The following is a 20,013-nucleotide window of genomic DNA, read 5'->3' as shown; positions in this document are numbered from 1 at the left end:
GCAACAGAAAACAAACATTTAGTGGTTACTACACTGCTGTTATCATTGTAAAAACTACATAAAATGAATATTGGGCATGACAAAGTCATCCTGAAAATTAAATTTAAAAGGACACAATTCATATGTAATTTGTACTTGAGGTAGCTTTCATCAAAAATTGTTTCGAGCATAATGTTGTATTCATCAATTCAGTTTCATGTCTGTAGCAGTACTCTGAAAGGCCACGGGGTGGTGCTGTATGACAAACTGCTAAATCATCTGGATCTTTCCAGCTGCTAAATAGTTCGGAGAAAACACTTGATCTTCTACGAAGAGTGACTTCATTCCTAAATAATGGTTGTTTAGCTGTGATGCTGCCAATCAAAGCCTGCCCACACACAGATACTCTACGTTATGATTGCTGTAATCTGGCTTGAGGACCTGCACTCTGACACACTGGTATCGTTTGGGAAAGTGACACACCGATTTCTTGACTCAGAAGTATAAAGTTTCGAAATAGAGCATGTCTTCATCTGAATAACTCGTACTAAAAAGCTCCAGAACTCATCACTCCAGATTAATTGTACTGTCTGTTGGCTGATTTGATCTCTGATCTAACTGATATGAAATTCCCTCATTTTAATACAACAAATTATTAGGATTGAAGATTGCCCAATCCAGCAATTAATATTTGATATATTCTACACTGCTCCACTGAGTGACACAAAATACAGGACAGCAAAAACTCGAGGCTGAAGCATGGGTATGCAACACAACTTTATTGAAACTCTTGAAGCAACATCAATTTACAAACAAAGAAGGGGAGCTCATTGAACATAAAAACGCTTTTTTTTCTTTTAGAACCAAAATGACAGAAGAACTGAGAAAGGGAATAAACTCCCAAGGATTGGACCAGCAGTGGCAGGTGCATTTTTTTAATACAAAAAAAAAATAACTTATGAAATCTTTCAAGTTTACAGGAATATTGTAACACATTGCATGTGTAAATCGATGATTAGATTTACATCTTAGCCTGTGTTTAGACTTAATGATTTAATATTTCCAAATATCAAAGCAGGCATTACTTTGATTGAGGAGACAGGAAAAATACCACTGATGAAGAACAAAAAGAACATGAGTGAGCTGGGGCAAATGCATTCTTGGATTTTGAATTTTCAGTGTGGTGCAAGTTTATCAGTCACATCTCAGTCACAGTCTCAAAATGAAAGGCCTTTCAGGATCGCATTGCCTGAGTGCTGCCTCTTGACACCCCTCTGGGTCCCTGGCCAGCTCCACGCTTGTAGTTCTGTTGGTAACCGTCCTTGAGCAATTGGTAAAAAAAAAAAAACACAGGAGACACATTTTAGAAACCACTCCAACAGACAGCAAAGATCACATAAACAAAACCAGTGAGAAGTCTGAAAGCATCTTCATACCCTCTGATAATTCCCATTGGAGTAATCCCGAGGTGTGTTGAACTGAGTCTGTCCATAACCAGAGTTTGGAGTGTTGGCGAAAGGAGGACGATAACCATCATAGCCACCTGGAAATAGGAAGACTTTAAACTTACAATACTCCCCATGACATTTACAATAAATTAAGCTCAGACTTGTACACCCCTTTCAGACATGTGCCTCGTTACGTTTAGGTGAACACAATTTTACAGGTTGCTTTATTGTCTAGATAAGTATCAAAATCACGCTGTTATTTAAAAGTCAAGACGCAGCAATGATACTGCTAACATTTCTGCAACACTTTCAACATTGCACAAGTCTGAATTGAACGCTGTCAGATTAACACCAAGACTGCAGCAGCATGACATTAAATATGCACAAAGAGATACACATCTTATTCCTCCTTCTTAAGAGCACTGCAATATATTTATCATGTCTTTACCATCTCTTATGCACAAAGTACAAAGTAAATAAAATTGGTTTAATAAGTCTTAATCCATGAACTACTTTTCCCCCCCTCTCACTGTGAGGGGTAAAAGAGGAAAAAAGAAAAAAGAAATAATCATACAACCACAATAATAATCATACAAGCTCTCCCTCCCTATATTTTCATCTTTCATTCATGCAACTACATGTATGAAATTATGAATATCCAGCAAAACTCTTTACATTCAGCATGTGAGCAAATAAGAACCAAGTGTAAGAAAATAGGCAGGGTATTCTATAATAATTTGTGTTTAAATCCATGACTAGAAGCGGCAAACAATTACAATGGTCATTAAGTCTCAAGTTTTAAAATCTATCACTGATGTGACCTTTAAAAAGCTACAGAAAAACCTTCTATTCTTTCACTTTTCCCTCTCATGCACCGGATGCCACAGGCAGGCATTATACTCTTTCCAATTATAGTCCTATCATGTCTGACTAAAGCCGTAATGTTACCAACAGCTATGTCTGAATGACAAAAAGCCACAGATTTAACAGATCGATGAGGGCTGCAGTGTTATACATTTCATATCTGAAAAAGGCTTCAGTGAAATGAATACATCAACTTGTGGCTGCAGGTTGTGAACTTACCTCTGAAACCGTTTGACGAGCCTCTGTAGCCATTGATCATGCCCCTGGCATTGCGGGGTCCACCACGAGACATGCCTCTGCTGTTGTAGAAGGACTGAGTCTGCCTGGCGAAACCTGGGCCCTGCTGGGTAGGCTGCGGATGACCTCCTGACTGGTCTTGGGAATGGAAAGCACCAACTACTAAAAAAAACAGAGTTGGGTGCCCCAAAAAGATGAAAATCAATGTTTGTTTGTTTTTCCTAAAATTAAACAAGTCACAAGAATCCAGTAAGTAAACAATGAAAAGAATAAAGTGAAATTTTGCCCACCAGACTGCAGTTGTTCTGACTGCATCTCTGTCTGCTCCACAGGATGCTGGGACTGGCTGCTGAAAGCCTGGTTGTAGCTGTTCTGGTACTGGCTGGCCTGGTTCAAAGCCTCTGTCTCATTAGCTGGCGGGACTGGGGCATTGAGGTTGAACACCTGAAGGGCGAACAAGGGCCACATTGTGGTGAAGCCAAAACCAGAGGAAAGGTCACAGGCTCATTAGCTGTGAAGTCCATTACTCACTATTTCCTGGATATAGTTGCTTGACAACAAAGCCATACAACTGCAATATGATGAGAGGGCACTTAAGAACTCCACAAGTAACTCCTAAAAGCAATCATTAATGCATTTCTATTTAGATTCCACTGGCAGTGACGCAGGAAGTTCTGCAAACAGCTGTTTCATCTGCATGACTGGCCAGATATTCTGCTCTTTGAGTGAATTTTACTTTAATACATATATTTTTTGGCAGCCTGAGTAATTGGTCAGGAGGTTTCACTGAAAATTGGGGAAGGAGTATCATCACAAGGGTCTTACTGTCTGCATTGACTGGAATGGTGCTGCATTGACATTGATGCCACTGCTGTGAGGAGCTTTGGAAACCGGCTGGAAAACCTGCGTCTGAGAGGCGGGGGGGAGAGCTGTAGAGGGGGGAGGCTGCTCTGACGACAAGGACATGGAGGTCTGTAGAAGAGGAGAAACATAATGCAAATTGTATTAAAGTCAATCAGGAGTTTGTAAAATGTCTTAATGTCATTTATACTGTAAAGTGCAAGTTTCAAATTCCGAAATTCAAAATTCTCAAAAAGGACAATTAGTTGAACTAATTTCAACAGAAGTGCATTGCATCCACAGGGGGGAAAAAAAAAAAAAACTTCTCATAATTATGACTTCTGCATCTCATAATTATGATCAAAATTACAAGATCAGGTGTTACATTATATTCTGTGACCCAATTAGGAATTCCAGCTATATTATAACTGCTAATGTTTTTAATCATACTTTACTGCATGATTTATTTTGACAGTAGTTAATACCAAACATGGCGGTACCACAGTTTGGATGCATTTCAGATACCTGACTTTGTATCCATGAAGCATCTCACACTGGCTTAGCTGCTCCTGAAGGAACAGATGAGAGACTCTGAGCAGGTCAGAGCGCTTTCTGCCTCAACAATCCAAAAGGACTTTAGATGCCTGTGCAATGTTGCGATACTAATAATAACACTATCCACATTATTCAGTAACATTAATATCTCCTAATGTCTCAAACCAAGGAGAAAATAAAAGGGAATTAAATTAATTATTGCCACTTTGTTTCTGTCTTCTCAAATAGTGATGGTTAATACCAGTTCTCTCGTAATGAGATAGTAAGTCATGATTATAAGATAAGGCCTCCCCCCCTTGGTCAATGAAATGCTCTTCCATACATTTCACTTTTTGAAACAGTGTTGTGTTTTTTGGAATACACTTACATAAAAATATTCCATATATATTTAACATTATTTTTTACATTTTTAACCATTAAAATAAGGTGATGGACAATTTTTCAATTCTAGAGCTCGGCCGATATAATGACCAATATTAGCTTATTGCAGATACATCTGTATTGGTGTATATTTGTTGGCCGATAAGTTAAAAAAAAAAAAAAGTGTCATAGAAATGCATGAGATATGTTTACGGTAATCTACAAAAACAGTGTCACCATTACAGAGTTCACCAGAGAGCACTGATCAGTTTAAGAGTAAAAAGTCCCAATGAGTACATTCCTTGGTACAAGGTCTTTAAAAAAATAATCGTTTAAGGGATCCTTAACAAAAATGTTTATTTATATTATGCATTTATGTAAAAAGACAAGTCGCTAATATATCATAATCTGATTTTTTTACTCCCACATGTCAATATTAGCCTCAAAAATCCATTATCAGTTTGTTTATTCTAAAAGGTCCTGACCATGAATGAAAGACAAACATCTGACACATTAAACTCGATCAGTTTCAGTCAAAAAGCGACTCTGTTACAGAGCACCATTGTTTACCTGGATGGGGTCGATGGATTCCGTTGAGGGTCTAGGATCTGGCGTGTGTGCGGTCTGATACATGGGAGGCGGTGTTGGGGAGACGATAGGGACCTGAAAATGGAGAGGAAAGACGAAACATGTTCTCTTTTTAAAAATGCTTATTGGTGGCTACACAATCAGTAATGTGTGTATTAGGCTTGGGCGGTATCTATTGTTTCATACCTTCCTGACATTTCACCAGGGTATACGGTATATGACGGTATTTGTGTAAAAAAATAAACAAAAAAAATAAATAAAAACAAAAACATAAAAGCTGAGCTGCTGGTTATAGAAGTCATTGTAACATGTATGACATTGTCTAGCCTACATTATTGGGTGTCTAATAGAGCTGCCGTGGTGTTGATTTTTTCTTTATTGCACAAACTAACAAACCATTTAAACTGTCATGGTATCTGCCATAATAAATTTTTTTTAATCTCAGATGTTTCAAAATAATCGGTTCCTAAATACCATAATGGCCTGAATATAAGCTGACCTTGATTATAAGATGACCCCGCCTGTAACGATACTGTTTCTAGAAAAATACTTTTTGAATATAACTGACATCATAGTACAGTTATATACTCACACACTCTCCTATCAGGCTCTTGGGAGCAGTCAAAAAAAGTTTTCTCCGGCAGTTAGCATTTTGTAAGTCTGACTGTTTATCTTCTTGAGCTTCTTATCATCTGTCACAGTGGTATTTGGCAACTTGACATTGTTTCTGCAGTAAAGACGTCTAAAAGACACTTTGGACTTGTTTTCATTCGTCATGAATTTATGTCCTCTGTGGCAGAAAAACACTTTACACGAGCCTTCAGAGACTCCTGCAGTAAACTGGACCAATGAAACACTTTTAATGTTTAACTAACACACTAACCATACACAGACTTTAAAAGACACTTGCTAACCTAGCAACATTAAAGCTACAAACAACCCATAATGCAACACTCTGTGTAGGAGTCGGTTTTACACTGGTAATTCAAAAAGAATATCTGATGTTGTGAACATGTAATTGTCAAGAGGTGTGTCTGTATTTTTGACAGTACTGAACATTATACCTTCAGGATTTCTAAATACCCTGATATAACCTAATATCTTGATACCGCCCAAGCCTAGTGTGTAGGATCACTTACTTGTGTGGGCTCAGGTTGGACAGGAACAGTGTTGGGTTGCGATAGCCGGGACTCTGGATGAACTAAAAAGATTATAATATTACACTTTAAATCAACAAGAAGTCTCACTGTAGCTTTCAACTGTCATATTTACACATCACATGGCATCAGAACAGAGTTTCTCTTTTTAAAGCCCACCTGGAGGACACACCATCTGTGGTAAGTCCATGTTCTGCGCAGGTTTCATGGGCTGGGCTGATACGATGGCTGGGTCAATAGGCTGTCCGTCAAACTCCAGCATGGAGTCCTGAAAACAGAGAAGTTATTGGCGGCGTGCTAAACATCGATAGTCAACAATCATCTCTGGCACAAAGTCCTCACCTGCATGAAGTTGTACGTTCCCTGCATCTGTGCCATTAAGTCCTGCACAACCTGCTTTCTGACCATGGGGTCAGTAGGCGGTACAGGAGACGCTAAGTTCAAGGGGTGGGTCTCCAGGGCAACAGGGGGAGGGGTAGGCTGCACAGGCTGCTGCTGCATGGCATTAACTGCCTGAGAGTGAAACACAGAACAGGTGAATGAAAAACATGCACATAAATATGAAATAATGCTTATTAGATGCTACCTGTGGCTTTACATTCAGATCATGGATTGTATAAAAAAATAAGTCCATTAGTCAGAGTGAAATTTTCCTCGCACATGTGAGTAACAATCTGGCGAGTGTGACAGAACAAAAAACTCCTGTAGAGTGATCATGAAGGATCATCACCATCACAGAGTGGAGACCAAGCACCTGTATGACAGCCCTTCAGGGGTGAAAGGAACTGCATATAGAGCAGTGGCTGTAAAAAATATTTAGCACTCCCCGACTATCTTCATCAGTCTTATCAGCTCTCTGACTGCTGCCATCACAACTCTCACTTGCAAAGTTATGCCAATCTGATCAAAAAACATTCCAATTATGGTCAACTGGATAGAACATCTGATAAAACAACGATCTGATATGAACTAGTGACAGATCTAACCACTAACGTTATATAACCCGTTTTAACGACGTGCTGTAAAGAGAAAGACATAAATGTGTCATGTGATAACAGTAGCTGTTTAATGTTACATTGCAAACAGCTCTTTGTTTTAAGAGCGGCCACAATAATGACAGCAACACGTTTCATTAATGTTACTGGACATTACATAAGCAATAATGTCTAACATGCACCCAATATCAACTGAGAAAATGACTTTCTCCTGTTTACAGTCGACTTCCAAATTGTTTCCACTAAAATACTGAACTATAAAGTAGTCATTGCAAACGCTGCTCTCGAATGCTCAGTTCTCATCAACATGGAAATGTACAAATATGGCCAAAGATGGACGGAAAGACTTGAAATAAATAAATAAATAAATAAATAAATAAAAGTAATGGATTTATTTCCGAGCTTGAACACAGATAAAAGAAAAAAAATTAGGTCAATGTGCCCCAGGTTGCTTTAATAATGCAAAACAAGTTCAAAATCAGAAGGACTAGCAGAGTTATTAGCCACAAAAAAAGAAAAAAGTAATCTCATTCCCAAAAAACAAAAACAAAACAACAACAAAAAGATCTCTGCAGCATACCTCTGTTTCCGTGGTCCACTCATCCCCCTGCTCCTTTTCACTGCTGCTGTATGTGCCGTCTGGAATGAACTGTCTGTTTACAAACTGGAGGAAAAAAGCAAACATCAGCATAGGGTAAAAAAAAAAATAAAAAAAAAAAAAGGATAAATAATCAGCCCCAAGACTTCACTGGCAAGAGGAACATTAATCTAACCTCTGTTGTTTCCACCGCAATGGGCTCTGTGAACTCCTCAATAATTTCAGTTTCTGTAAAAGAAAAAAAAAAAAAAATCAATTTAGAGAATGCAGTGCTGATGTCTTCACTGCTTGATTACATAAACATTTTAAAAATAGATTGTTTCATTTAGCATAACTTCATATAAGATGATGACCTGGATCAACAGTCTGCTCTTCTGCTTCTGACGATTCAGCTACTGATGCTGCTGCTGCTGCAGCGGCGGCTGCTGATGCTGCTGCTGCTGCCGCTGCCGCCGCCGCCGCTGCTGCTGCTGCTGCGGCTGGCTCTTCCTCCTCTTCCTCCTCACACACTCCATTTTGGTGAGACGGTACCCGGTCGAAGTACCCGCTCAGCAAAACCTGGTCCAAAGTCTCTTTCAGTGCCTTGTCTATCAGAGAAACAACAGTCATCAATTTACTGAAAAGTCAAATCATGACAGCAAAAATCCAATAATCACATTTATAAAGTTACAATAATTATAGTTATTTTGAGATATTTATCATTAAGGATGGATCAGGGTGGAGAGAAACACAGATTTTATACCGTAGCTCACAAAGTAGGTATGTACTTTTAGAAGTGAAGATACCACACACATAGAACGAAAACTAAACAGTTAATGTCCATCCCATCTACTAACATGCCAACATGCACCACACCTCTGCACAATGTTGGCACCGTATTAAGTCCAATGGCACCGAAGCCCTTCCCTTTGTCTGAGTTTCTGGAATGTTGTACATTCATTATGTCACATCTATCCCTATTTAATCACCTGTTGTTTGTCTTGCTCCAATTAAAAAAAAGAAAAAGAAGTGAAGATACTCACTCTAAAAAGTACTTCACTCATAATTATGAAATAATATTCAACCACTCGCTTATCAGGATGATAATTATAAGCACAGTGATACCAGCTGTATACTACAAACATAATCTCAACTGCTGTGATTTTAGTCTGATGTGATGCCGCTGGCAGATATAAGTATGCACAGCTTAAAAAAGTCAATAAAAAAGAAAAATGATTATGCAGCTTTGATTAAAAAAAATGTGATATTCAATCATATTCATCATTTTTTAAGCAAAAATGCCAAACTTTAACTAGTTCCAGATTCTCAAATGTCTTTCATAAGTCACACAAAACAAGCATCTTAAATATGTCAACTTGGTCTCAGGGATAGACATTTTTTCCTGTTTTCTGACTTTTTATAGACCAGCCAATTGAGAAAATACCTGGCAGACCAATTGAAAATGAAAATAGTTGTTACTTGCAGCACTACAAAAAACAACAAACCAAAATAAAACAGGTTTGTCCTTAAAGTGGTAAAGGTCTAGGATAGTAAAAATCATGTAACCCAGATGCAAAAATTGTTGCCCAGATGCAGGTGTGACGAGGAACTGGGAAGAATGAATGAGGTCATGTGATAATTCCAACAAGTTCAACCAGCCACCTGCACACACTGCGGCAATCAGAGCCAATTCAGATCTTCTTTTGGGTTCTAAACTCACCATTTTTCCATGGGCAACATCACATTTAGTTTAAGTTTACTTTCAGCTTGATGCCAAATTGTCACAGTGACATGATGTGTGTGAAGTAAAGTTCCTGGCATCGTTATCAAGAATCAATGATTAAAAAAAAAACAAAACAAAACAAAAAAAACCCAACAAGCTCTGACAGTGGCTAAAGTTTCTCAAGTTTTTGACTGATTAGTTAGCTACTACAATAACCATGACTTGTAATTCATCAGAAAAGCCCCTTAAGCTAGTTCAGGCATTTCCACTTTTGGCTCTTCAGGCAAAGCAGGTCACTGTTATTTCCTTTACTGCCTTGTGCCTCAGGCCAAGAAGTCTGCTGCTGCCTGAATAAATATCACCCTGAGTCACCACATGGGCCTTCATCACTGAGGTGAAAGGGTTGGCTGGTGTCACTACACTGAACTGGGTCACCAGTATCCTAATGTGGCTCCAGAGATCTGACCAGTGGAACCACAGGCGACAGGGCCACTGGCACCCTGCCCCGCTGCTGAGTCAGGATAAGCCCACAGCGCTCAGCCCCCAAGCAGAATGCAGCAGTGCAAGCCCGAGGCCAGACCGCTGAGAATGCAGTACGCCAATATCCCCAAGCCCTGATTATTCACATCACAGCACTGCCCACATGCTGCATTAACAAAACACAATGCACATTCTACATTAACATATTAAGAATGGTTTAAGGCCAACAATACATGACAAGAGGGTATTGTTTACAGCGTTTTCCATGTCCATCTACATACCTTGGCAGTTCTCAAAAGTATTTGATAAATTACTTGTGGCTAACTTGAACATGATAAAAAGCTTGCTGATGAATGCTGTGTCACCATCCATCTGATAAAATGTCCTGCCAACAATTCACACCACCAGCTGGGCATTTAAATAAAACCAGTTTGTCTTGAATAATTAATCCCCTTTTATCTAAACTTACATTCTGCTATTAATTGCAGTAAAGCTGCAACTAATTATTGTTTGCAATACTGAATAACCTGATGATTATTTTCTTAATCAACCGGTTAATTGTTGGTCTATGAAATGTCAGAAAACAGAAAAAAAAAGCCCATTGCAGTTTCAAAGAGCCGAAGTTAATATCAATTGCTTTTTGTCTGACTTAAAGTCTGAAACTCAAGATCATAGAAGACTAATAAAACCAGCAAATATTCACATATGACAAGTCAGATCAATTGAATTTTTGGCACTCTTGCTTGAAAAATTACTTACAACAATCATCATAATAGTTGCGGATAAATTTTCTGTTGATTAATGCGGCTGATTGTTTCAGCTGTGAATTGCAGCTTGTACTGAAAATACTTCAGCCAAACTGAGATCTAAACCAAAAGAATATTGAGTTCTACTGCTAGAAACCATTTTTTAAGCTCAAAATTACATATGACTTACATGTTGTTCCAACCACAGCCTTGTCCTTCCCTTCCAGTAGATCCCAGAGGTGTACAGATGCTTCTTCATACTGGTCAACCAACCTGCGAGTATTAAGATAAGTTCAATCGATCCCCTTATTAAAAGAAAGAAACAGAAGAAGTCCTTTTCATCTAAAAAATCGATCCAGATGTTAATCTTGTAAACCAACCTGACATTTTGGTCACGGTCTGGTCCAACCAACTTGTAGAACTCATCGAAAGCTGTGAGGTCTGCATCTGTGAGCAGCGGTGAGCCTCCGAGTCCCTGCTTCAGGTCCTGCCGCACGGTGTCATCTCCCAGCCGGTCCAAGAGGAACTGCAGCTCCAGAACTGTCTTCAGCCTCCTCTGCTCTGCCTCCTCCCGCTGCAGCTGCTCCCTCCGTGCAGACTTCTTCACCACCTTCTGGATCTGATGGTAATACACAGGGGCCACATAGAGTCACATTAATACAAATTACCAAAAGCCTGAGGGAACTTTTTTTTTTTTTTTTTTTTTTTAAAAAAAGAGTCATCCTTACATCTTGTCCAAGTCCAATAAATGTCTTCTGCAACTCCCGGGCAAATTCCAAGTTATTTATGATTTCCTGGTATTTGAAGAGGGCCTCCTAGAAAGACAAGTGGTTCAAAGACATTTCAGACAGAGATTTTCACACATTGAAAATAATCAACAAAGGATTATTTGTGTTTATGTACAAAGTGATGAATGCCTGTGTACCCACCAGCTGGTCCTGATTGAGGCGCTCCCCTTTGTCCTTCCTGACTTGATAATCATCCAGTTTACTCTGCAATAGAACATCCAGGATGCAGTTAAAAGCTTCAACATTTTGATACATTAACCAGGTAAGTGTTTGTTGTCTTAGGTTTTATTAGTGCACTTAAGCTATGGATTGGTCACTCGTGCTTTACGTTAACAAAGATGCAGGAACATATTTTTATCAGAAAGGAAAGGTTTATGAAATGTTTATCTGCCATATTTACCTTTTTCTTCTCCATGTTGCGGGCCTTCTTGTCAATGACACACAGCACTTGCTTCAAGACTTCGGACTGTCCACCGAGTGCAAAATTGCCCATTGACCCTGGAGCGGATCCCACATCTGGGCTGGCAGACTGCACTGTCCTGTTTGCATTCATCGCTGAGGGCATCTGGAAATTCAAGTGTGAAAGGTCAATTTCTTCTAGTAACAATGACACACTTTAATATCAATAAATGTTGCATAATGGCCACTGATTAGAGCTTCAACTACTGATTATTTTCATCATCAGTTAATTTGCCAAGACTTTTCTCAACAACAACAGTCACAAGAAAGTGAAAGTCCATCAGTTTCCCAGAGTCCGAGGTGACAACTGACAGCCCACAACTGAGAGGGTATTCAGTTCACAATATGAGACAAATCCACACACCGAAGAAGGTTGGCCCAAGCATTTTGTTTGATAAGCAACTTTAATCATTATATTGATTATCAAAATTGTTGGCAATTAATTTTCTTGTGATCAACTAATCAACTAACAGTTTCAGCACTATATCCGCAAATATTCACATCTAAGAACATGAGACCAGTAAAAGTTTAGCTTTTTCCTTAAACTACGACTCAAACAGTTAATTATTTACCAAAACTGTCAATCAACTAGTCAACTTATCATTTAAACTTTACATAAGGTAAAGGTGTCATCAGGCTGCATGATAACAGTGTACATAAATAGATACACTGATGTCACAGGGATCAAATATCATAGAGATTAAAGATCCCCTCTAGACATGACAATTTGTGTCTGATATACCTTTCCGCACACAAAAAAAGTTAAATTACCACTTTAAAATCCTTAAAATGACATCTACTCCTTCTCCATTATTAAATTTCAGAATCTAAACATATGCAAATATACGTCATCTTAGAATTTAAGTACTAGACACAAGATGCCTCCTACTTCACTGTAAAGTCCATTCTCAGTGTTTATGCACTGGAGGCTTCAAATTTCCACCTCCCACTTGGGTAAGTTGAATAATGGACCAGAATTGGCTTCCAAACTAGCTGTGATGTCACAAATCAGGCTCGTAGGCCCACCCTTTAAAATCTGATTTTCAATGAACACAGAAACTTCCCACTTTAGACAGTTGAATGTGAAAACAACCTTCAAGTGTTAAACTCTGCACGTACATGACTCTGCACAGGAAGCTCAAACAAGTGACAAGAAGAAAAACGAGAGAAGAGTGGGACTTTAACTATGTATCGATAGGTGAATAGTGTGTGAGGTTAATCGGGGTAACTGTAGATGGTACAGTGGGGATTTTTAGCTCACGCATAGCAGAACAGTACAGCTATGCATTACAGGTGGTGTATCATTGATGTAAACTAACTGTAAACGACACATGGAGACGAGGTATAGCTTCGCAACAAAATCAGAATACCAGTCTGGCTATTTCCTTGAGCCTGGCTAACTTTAGTTCAAGCTGAAGAGAGAAATCCTGTCTTTTCTCCCTTTTTTCTTTCTATAGCTTTTAATACAACACCTGTGTCTTAAGCTGCCGGCTCTGTGGCCCGGTGCTCTCTGGTGTTTTATCTCTGAGGTTAGGGTAAAATGGCCCTGGCCGCACTGCCGTTAGCACAGTCACTTTAGCATCCCTCGCAAACTGCTAGCTTGCTCGTCTGGCGCGTGCTAGCCAGCAGCCGGTCGGGAGCCTCAGTTACCTTTGTAGCAGGACTCCGTGTTTCACCCACCTTGATGTTATATATCCACAGGGGAGCTTGCTAACGAAATGTACGAAACGGCCAAGTTGTTGTTGTTGTTGCTGTTGTTGTTGTTGTGTTGCTTTATTTTGTGTTTCTCTCTTTCTCGAGTGTGGGATCCGCCCCGCCGGCCTCACCGACAACTGAGACGGTGCGAGAGACGGAGGAACTCTTTATAAAGGCGCAGGTCCTTTTTTAGCTGTCGAAGTTATGCCTGTCTAAATAAAGTATAAAAACAAACCTTAATAAAGCTTTATTTTTATTAGTAACGTCATTTTACATTTAACACACATACATTAGTTTTACTGTTTAATAATTGGCTAATATTGCAACAATTATACATTTAAAGTTACTACTTACGTGCAGGCAATATTGTGAATAGCCTCTTGGCAGAAAATCTGCACAATCATTAGCTTTGATTAGGCTACCCTGTCTCGATCTTTACGCCTTATACAGTATTTTTTTGCTGCAGCAACTGTCCCACCCGGCTCTACGGGCTGACATATGCTGCCTCACAGCTGTATCACCACATATCGCATCAGACATTGCAATGCATGACTGTGCCATCTTTTTTTGTACATCAGACTGAAGTTCAAGTTCAACATGAAAATGGGTAATAGAATATTTCAGGATGACTGTCACTGAACTGTAAGAGCTTTAAAAAATGTAAAATAAATAAATAAATAAATAAATAAATAATAATAAATAAATAAATAAATAATAATAATAATGAAAAAAAAGCTACTTTGCAAAATGTGAGCTTGCCATCTGCAAGTCAAAGATTTAATTTCCAATCCAGAAACCAGGCACACTACTTATTTTGAAATGAGAAAGTTATTTCCTAAACCAATAAAAGTAAACAATAAATACATAAAAAACTTCAACATAATAATAATAATAGAGTTGTAACAGTGTAACATGTTATTTTAGATTTCTACATAGGTGTATTAAAAAAGACATAAGGCCCACACAGATAAACTGAAAGGGAAAGTCAAAATATTTAGGGCATGTGATCCTAGAATCTGTCTATATTCAACTAGGCCTGCAACTAACAATTATTTTCATTATTGATTGTCTATTATATTCTTGATTAATCAATTAATCATTCTATCTATTAAAATGTTGGAATATAGAGAAGAAATGTCCATCACAATGTCCTTAAGCCCAAGTTGACATCCCAAAGTTGGGTATTTTGTTTCACCAACAGTCCAAAACCCAAAGATAGTCTGTTTACTATCACTTAAGACAAAGAAACACTGCAAATCCCCACAATCAAGATACTGGAACTAGGAAATATTTGGCACTTTTGCTGGGAAAATGTCTTAATTGATTATCAAAACAGTTGCCGGTTGTTTTTCTGTCAACTGACTGATCAATTGATCTACTAATCATTGCAGCCCTCTAATAAACTAACCTGCCTGTCTTGAAGAAGCTGATTTTCAAGAAAAAAATAAGATATGTTAAGCACTATGTTCTTTTAGCACAACTAGAGGCAGCATCACTGCATTACTATACACTTTTACAGAAAAATCTTGTCTTAAGGTCCACTTTCAAGCTTTTAATACTTTCAACGCTCAACCACATCTCACAGTCTTCATCAATGGTTTCCCCTGGAGTTTTCTCAGATTGTTACTTGCTTTGTGCTGCTCATGTAGGAAAATAAGAGTGACTCCTTGTAATCCTTTCTCAGAGAAGTGAAAGTGCACACATTCCTACATTACTGTCAATTATACATTATTGTATATATAAAGCATGGACTTTACACTAAAACCATCTGTATTAATTGCAGTGAAATAAACCTGTGTATGCTAAATTACAATTAAGCTGACTTGTGTCCTGGAAATACTCAGTAATTCAGAGTTTCACAACCTTTTCTGGCCCATGAGCAATTATTTAAATAAAGTCCTACAATTATGACCCCAGCATTTAGACAGTTACCAAGATGTTATGCATTGTATTTTCAAAAGCATGACGATAGCTCCAAAGATTTTTTACAGAGATCATGATATACAGTATTTCTTGATTTATTGTTATCATTTAAAACATGTCAATCGCTCAGTTTTACAACCATAAACCTCTCTGCATCTGCACTCTTAGGTAGACAAACTCTGCAGTACATTTTTTATACACAAAAAATTCCAGTGTTTTCCACATCAGAATCCATCAAATAATCATACCATATACAGCAATAAATGGTGCAAGCACTTAAGTAAATGGAAAAAAGAACAAAACCGGTGCCAAAGATCACAAAAGTTGCTGTTCGCCTGGGTGTAAAACTGTCTTTGTCAGTTACATCAGTAGGTGGCAGTAAAGCTCAACCGTATAATCAACACCATACCACTGATAAAGTGTTGTGTAGTAATACTGTGGTTTAAGAGAGAGTTCAGTGTAAAAGTCCCCACTAGTTCTAAACCATCCATTTCTAATACATTTACTGACAAATGTATTATTATAACACAGATAAACTTCATAACTTACTCATCCAAATAAATGGGAGAAGAAGTTCCCAACTTAAATACATCTGAATGATTTGATGATTAAATTCTTCTGATATTTTCAGTATTTTCTTCTGTTTTTACGTCACCTTTGAGCACATTATTTCCATCAGTATCTACTGGGGGAGCAAACTGACCAGTAGTCCAAAGAATGTGAGAGCAGCTCTCTTTTGTTTTGCCAAATACAGGAAGCAGTTAACATGGCTGCGCAGCTTTTTGATTGCACTGTTCCACTGAAAGTGTTTTCTTTTAGGGATAATACTGATTATGGGAGGTTCCCGAGGGTAAGTGAAGCTCCCTTTCAACGAGTGACTCATTTCCGCAGCCTGCTGTATTTCAATCAAACAACAACACAGTCCACTTTTTAAAAGAATTCCAGGGTGGTTCCTCGTCTGACCTCTGACCTTTATACCTTGAGATTTTTAAGCTTGCAGTCAATCTCACGGCACTGTATTTCAAATCGATGTGGTGACGGTGAGCAATGAAACTTTTTGAGACCTGTGAGGGTGGGATGGCTCTGAAACAGTGGCTAATTATCACTTCACTTCAGATTAGGCAGGAAGTGGTCAGTTTTGCTATTGCTGTTTCAGAGTTTGTGCTATCAAAGAGTCAACACTATGTCCAGAGTCCTCTTCAGGAAATGGGCCTGCAAGTCTGTATTTAGATTTTCCACAATGGATGGATGACCTAAATCTTTATTATACTACTAATTAGGAGATCTATTTTTCAGAAAATCGCTGAAGACTTAACAAGATGTTTTTTAATTGTAATATCAGTGAAATATCCTACAAGGTTAGTACATGAACTTAGAACAACTTGTGTTAATAAATTCACATTATGTGCTGAATGATGAAAGAAAGGACCATTAGCTGTTCTAGTATAGTTTGTGATTCGTTTAGTCCTGACGCTAATTTTCCAGCTGACCTCAAATTCCACACTGCTTTCAACTCCATAATGCTCTCAATACCAAACGGGCAAAACAGGAAGCTGGACATGAGTGACACCACTTCCCAAAAGGTTGTCTAGATTCTTAACTGTTTGTTCCCCAAATGCTACCTTACAGAAATACACGTGTAGCCTCCAATGTGACATATAAGATTAACATTAATCTTATGTAAAAGACTGGACAATTTCAACACTCAGAGTGTTTCTGTTGTAAAGGAGGGTTGACACATTAATGTCAAGTAAAGTGCACCTCCTTTCTGTGACATGTAGGAAGCCTAAAGACTCAGATAAAAGCTTTACCACCTAATTACAACATGCTAGAGTTTTTATGGTGCGCAGTAAGCGTTGTTTTCCTATCATGCTGAACCATCTGGAGTCGACCTGACTATCTTGGAAGCCATGAGAGGGGTGCCATCATGCACGGGGGGGATAGGAAGTGAATGCACCAACCCCCCAGGAAAGCTTCATCTCTGTGTGCCAGTTGCACATCCTCTGGGCTTTTTCACTCAACTTCACAGGAAGTAGAGGATGACTTGGTTGTCATATCAGTAGTGACTTTTTGTTTCTTCTTCCTTGTCTATCATAAATTTAAATTTTGCATTTGTGCCACATTTTAGAGGGTTGAGGTATCACGGTACTAATGTATAACGTATAAGGACTCTAAAGATACCAAATATGTTGAGCTTAATTTCAAATGAAAAAAGGGAAACTGAGACTGAAAGTTTGTTCTTGGCCTCGAAAACAGCAGCTGACAAAACAACCACCTGGTCCACTGGACAATAGTTGTTCTGGAGCTTTCAGTCATATCACACAATCCTCCTCAGCAGATGAGAGTTTGTCATTGAAATATAGATGTTGACATTTCCATTTTTTCTGAGCACTTTGAGGACTTCTTGTCAGTGCGTTGGCTCAGAAGTTGACATTGAGAGAGATTAAAAAGGAAAATGGAAATCTATATTTCCATGACAACGGGGCCGCTCCATCTAATAAGGGAAGTTGTGTGATATGATTGAAAGCTTCAGAATGACCCCTGAGTTGACCTTGTGATGAGATTTTTAATCAACTGATTAAAGGATGGATTCACAATTTTTCAAGTCTGTCCTAAAACAACAGTCAGGTGTCCAAATGAAAATTTTTCTTGCTATAATCATTCCTCCTGTTTATACTGGCCATTAGAAGATCCCTTTATAATGCACTTTCAATGTAAGTGATGAGGAACTAAATCCACAGACCTCTGTCTGTGCAAGAATGTATTTAAAAGTTGATTTTAAGCTAATATGAGGCATCAGCCGTCCAAATTAGTCAAATCAATTCAATATCTTTCAAAGTTACTGTCTTTTTAGTGCTAAATTCCCTCTTTGTGTTACTGGACTGCATAAAAATGTAAGCATCTCACAATTTTAGAGCTTTTATTGTGAAACTAATATGTTTTGCACTGTGGACCAATGTAGCTATTATGCATTTTGATGTGAGACTGGGTTGTCCACTGCAGCTGAACAGGAAAACACTGTCCACTGAGACACACAGAGGGAATTTTTTACCAAAAAGACTATAACTGTGGAAGATATTCACTAACTCAGATGGTTGAAGCTTGGATTTTATTGCCCATCACTTACATTGTAAGGACATTAAAAATTTAATAGTGTGAAAAGGAAGAATGATTACAGTGAGCAAGACCTGTTTCAGTGCTCATACGGGCAGCTGACTATTGTTTTAAGACAGACTTGAAAAATTGTGAGCTTATCCTTTAAGGGAAAAATTATATTAGGGTTTAAATGTATGACATTTTTATCTAAAGAAGACCAAAGCCACAATGGCCCCTGCACTGCTGTGTTGTACCAGGACAATGGGTGAAAATAAGCCCAAATCTTCTCCTGAAAATGTTTCTCATTTGAAGGGTAGGTAGTATGAGTTTTATCTCCGTCAAGCTGCTCTGCTTTCTGTGTATCTGGCACAAGCCACTGCCATGCTCACCTTGCTGCTGGGCCTTCTCAGCTTGGTATCTATCCAGTGAGCCTACACAGTCCAACAACTGTCTAGCCCAAGGATGCATTCAGCCTCCATTTAGAGTTTGCCTGCAATCTTCCTACGTTGCATCTGGCTGAGGAGCTGACTCTGGCTGCTGGGGTGAGGTGCTTTATCTCCCTGTCCAGTCCAACTGCTGTCTGAGTCTTTACCTCCTGCAGGCAGCCCTGAGGCTCTGGCAGTAGATAAGAGGAAGGGCCCACAGCAGCTCTGGTTTGAAAAGGAAGGCTGCGAGGACACCAACTATTCATTTCTCACGGAGACAACCTTCAGAAGATTTTATGTGGGGATATTTTTATAGCGTTGGGTATCTGCTCTCTTTCATCAGGTTACAAGTCAGTAGGCTTAACATGTGAAACACATAAGCCTACAGGAAAAATAGAACAATGTTGAAAACTGCAAATTTATCAGTTTTACATTTGACATTAACATTTTCAAAAGTGAAAAACAAAAGTAAATAAGCACATTAACTCAAGTGCGGTATCAAGTACAAATTTGAGTTACGTGTACTTAAAGCCTATTTCCTACTTTCTAATCTACTATTGTAAACCTCAGCAGGGAATATTGTATATTTTACTTCATGACATTTATCTGACAGCTGTAGTTACTACTTGGCAGATTAAGATTTTACACACAAAACATCGGATCAGTTTATAAAATATGGTGCAATGTTATAGCATAAACTACTCAGCGGTGTAGTTAAAATGAACCCCAAACAAACAGGTGCAACATCAGTTATAATAATTATGTTAAATAAACAACATAGCATTGTGAAAGGGACCATTCTGCATAATGAGTACGTAATGTATTTAGCTGAATGTACTTTTACTTCTTAAATACATAAATCAACACCTTATCCACAAGTGGATTTTAGTTCAGTTCTCACAACAGCTATGTTGCTTTTGAATGTTATTCAGCACCATGTACATTTGTTTTTGTGACAGGAATTTCATATAGATTACAACAGGTTTGTAAATTTCCACACAAATACGGAACTGGATATATACAAAATAAAATATATTTACAAAAAGGTTTCTAATATAAGTTAATTAATTTATTACCA

The 20,013-nt window shown here is 38.4% G+C and overlaps 1 protein-coding gene across 2 annotated transcripts; it reads right to left on the bottom strand.

Annotated features, from left to right (window-relative positions):
* Window positions 1-743: 743 nt before the first annotated feature.
* caprin1b (cell cycle associated protein 1b) lies at window positions 744-13,639 on the bottom strand. Of its 2 annotated transcripts, none has more exons than XM_042412773.1 (18): window positions 13,477-13,639; window positions 11,738-11,902; window positions 11,479-11,541; window positions 11,278-11,364; window positions 10,930-11,168; window positions 10,740-10,822; window positions 7,975-8,208; window positions 7,797-7,849; window positions 7,604-7,687; window positions 6,371-6,541; window positions 6,188-6,296; window positions 6,011-6,072; window positions 4,854-4,946; window positions 3,354-3,500; window positions 2,819-2,972; window positions 2,511-2,690; window positions 1,416-1,522; window positions 744-1,300 (listed from the first exon to the last, which is right to left on the bottom strand). In XM_042412773.1, the coding sequence occupies exons 2-18, from the start codon at window positions 11,900-11,902 to the stop codon at window positions 1,214-1,216; spliced, it is 2,118 nt and encodes a 705-aa protein (XP_042268707.1). In that variant the 5' UTR covers window positions 13,477-13,639; the 3' UTR covers window positions 744-1,213. The 2 variants fall into 2 exon arrangements, with proteins under 2 accessions (XP_042268707.1, XP_042268709.1); XM_042412775.1 differs by having other exon boundaries at window positions 2,511-2,687.
* Window positions 13,640-20,013: the final 6,374 nt, after the last annotated feature.

Source organism: Thunnus maccoyii, chromosome 5 (assembly GCF_910596095.1).
Source record: "Thunnus maccoyii chromosome 5, fThuMac1.1, whole genome shotgun sequence".
NCBI lineage: Eukaryota > Metazoa > Chordata > Actinopteri > Scombriformes > Scombridae > Thunnus > Thunnus maccoyii.
Note: the sequence above shows the minus strand (reverse complement) of the source record. Positions and strands in the feature narration are given on the sequence as shown.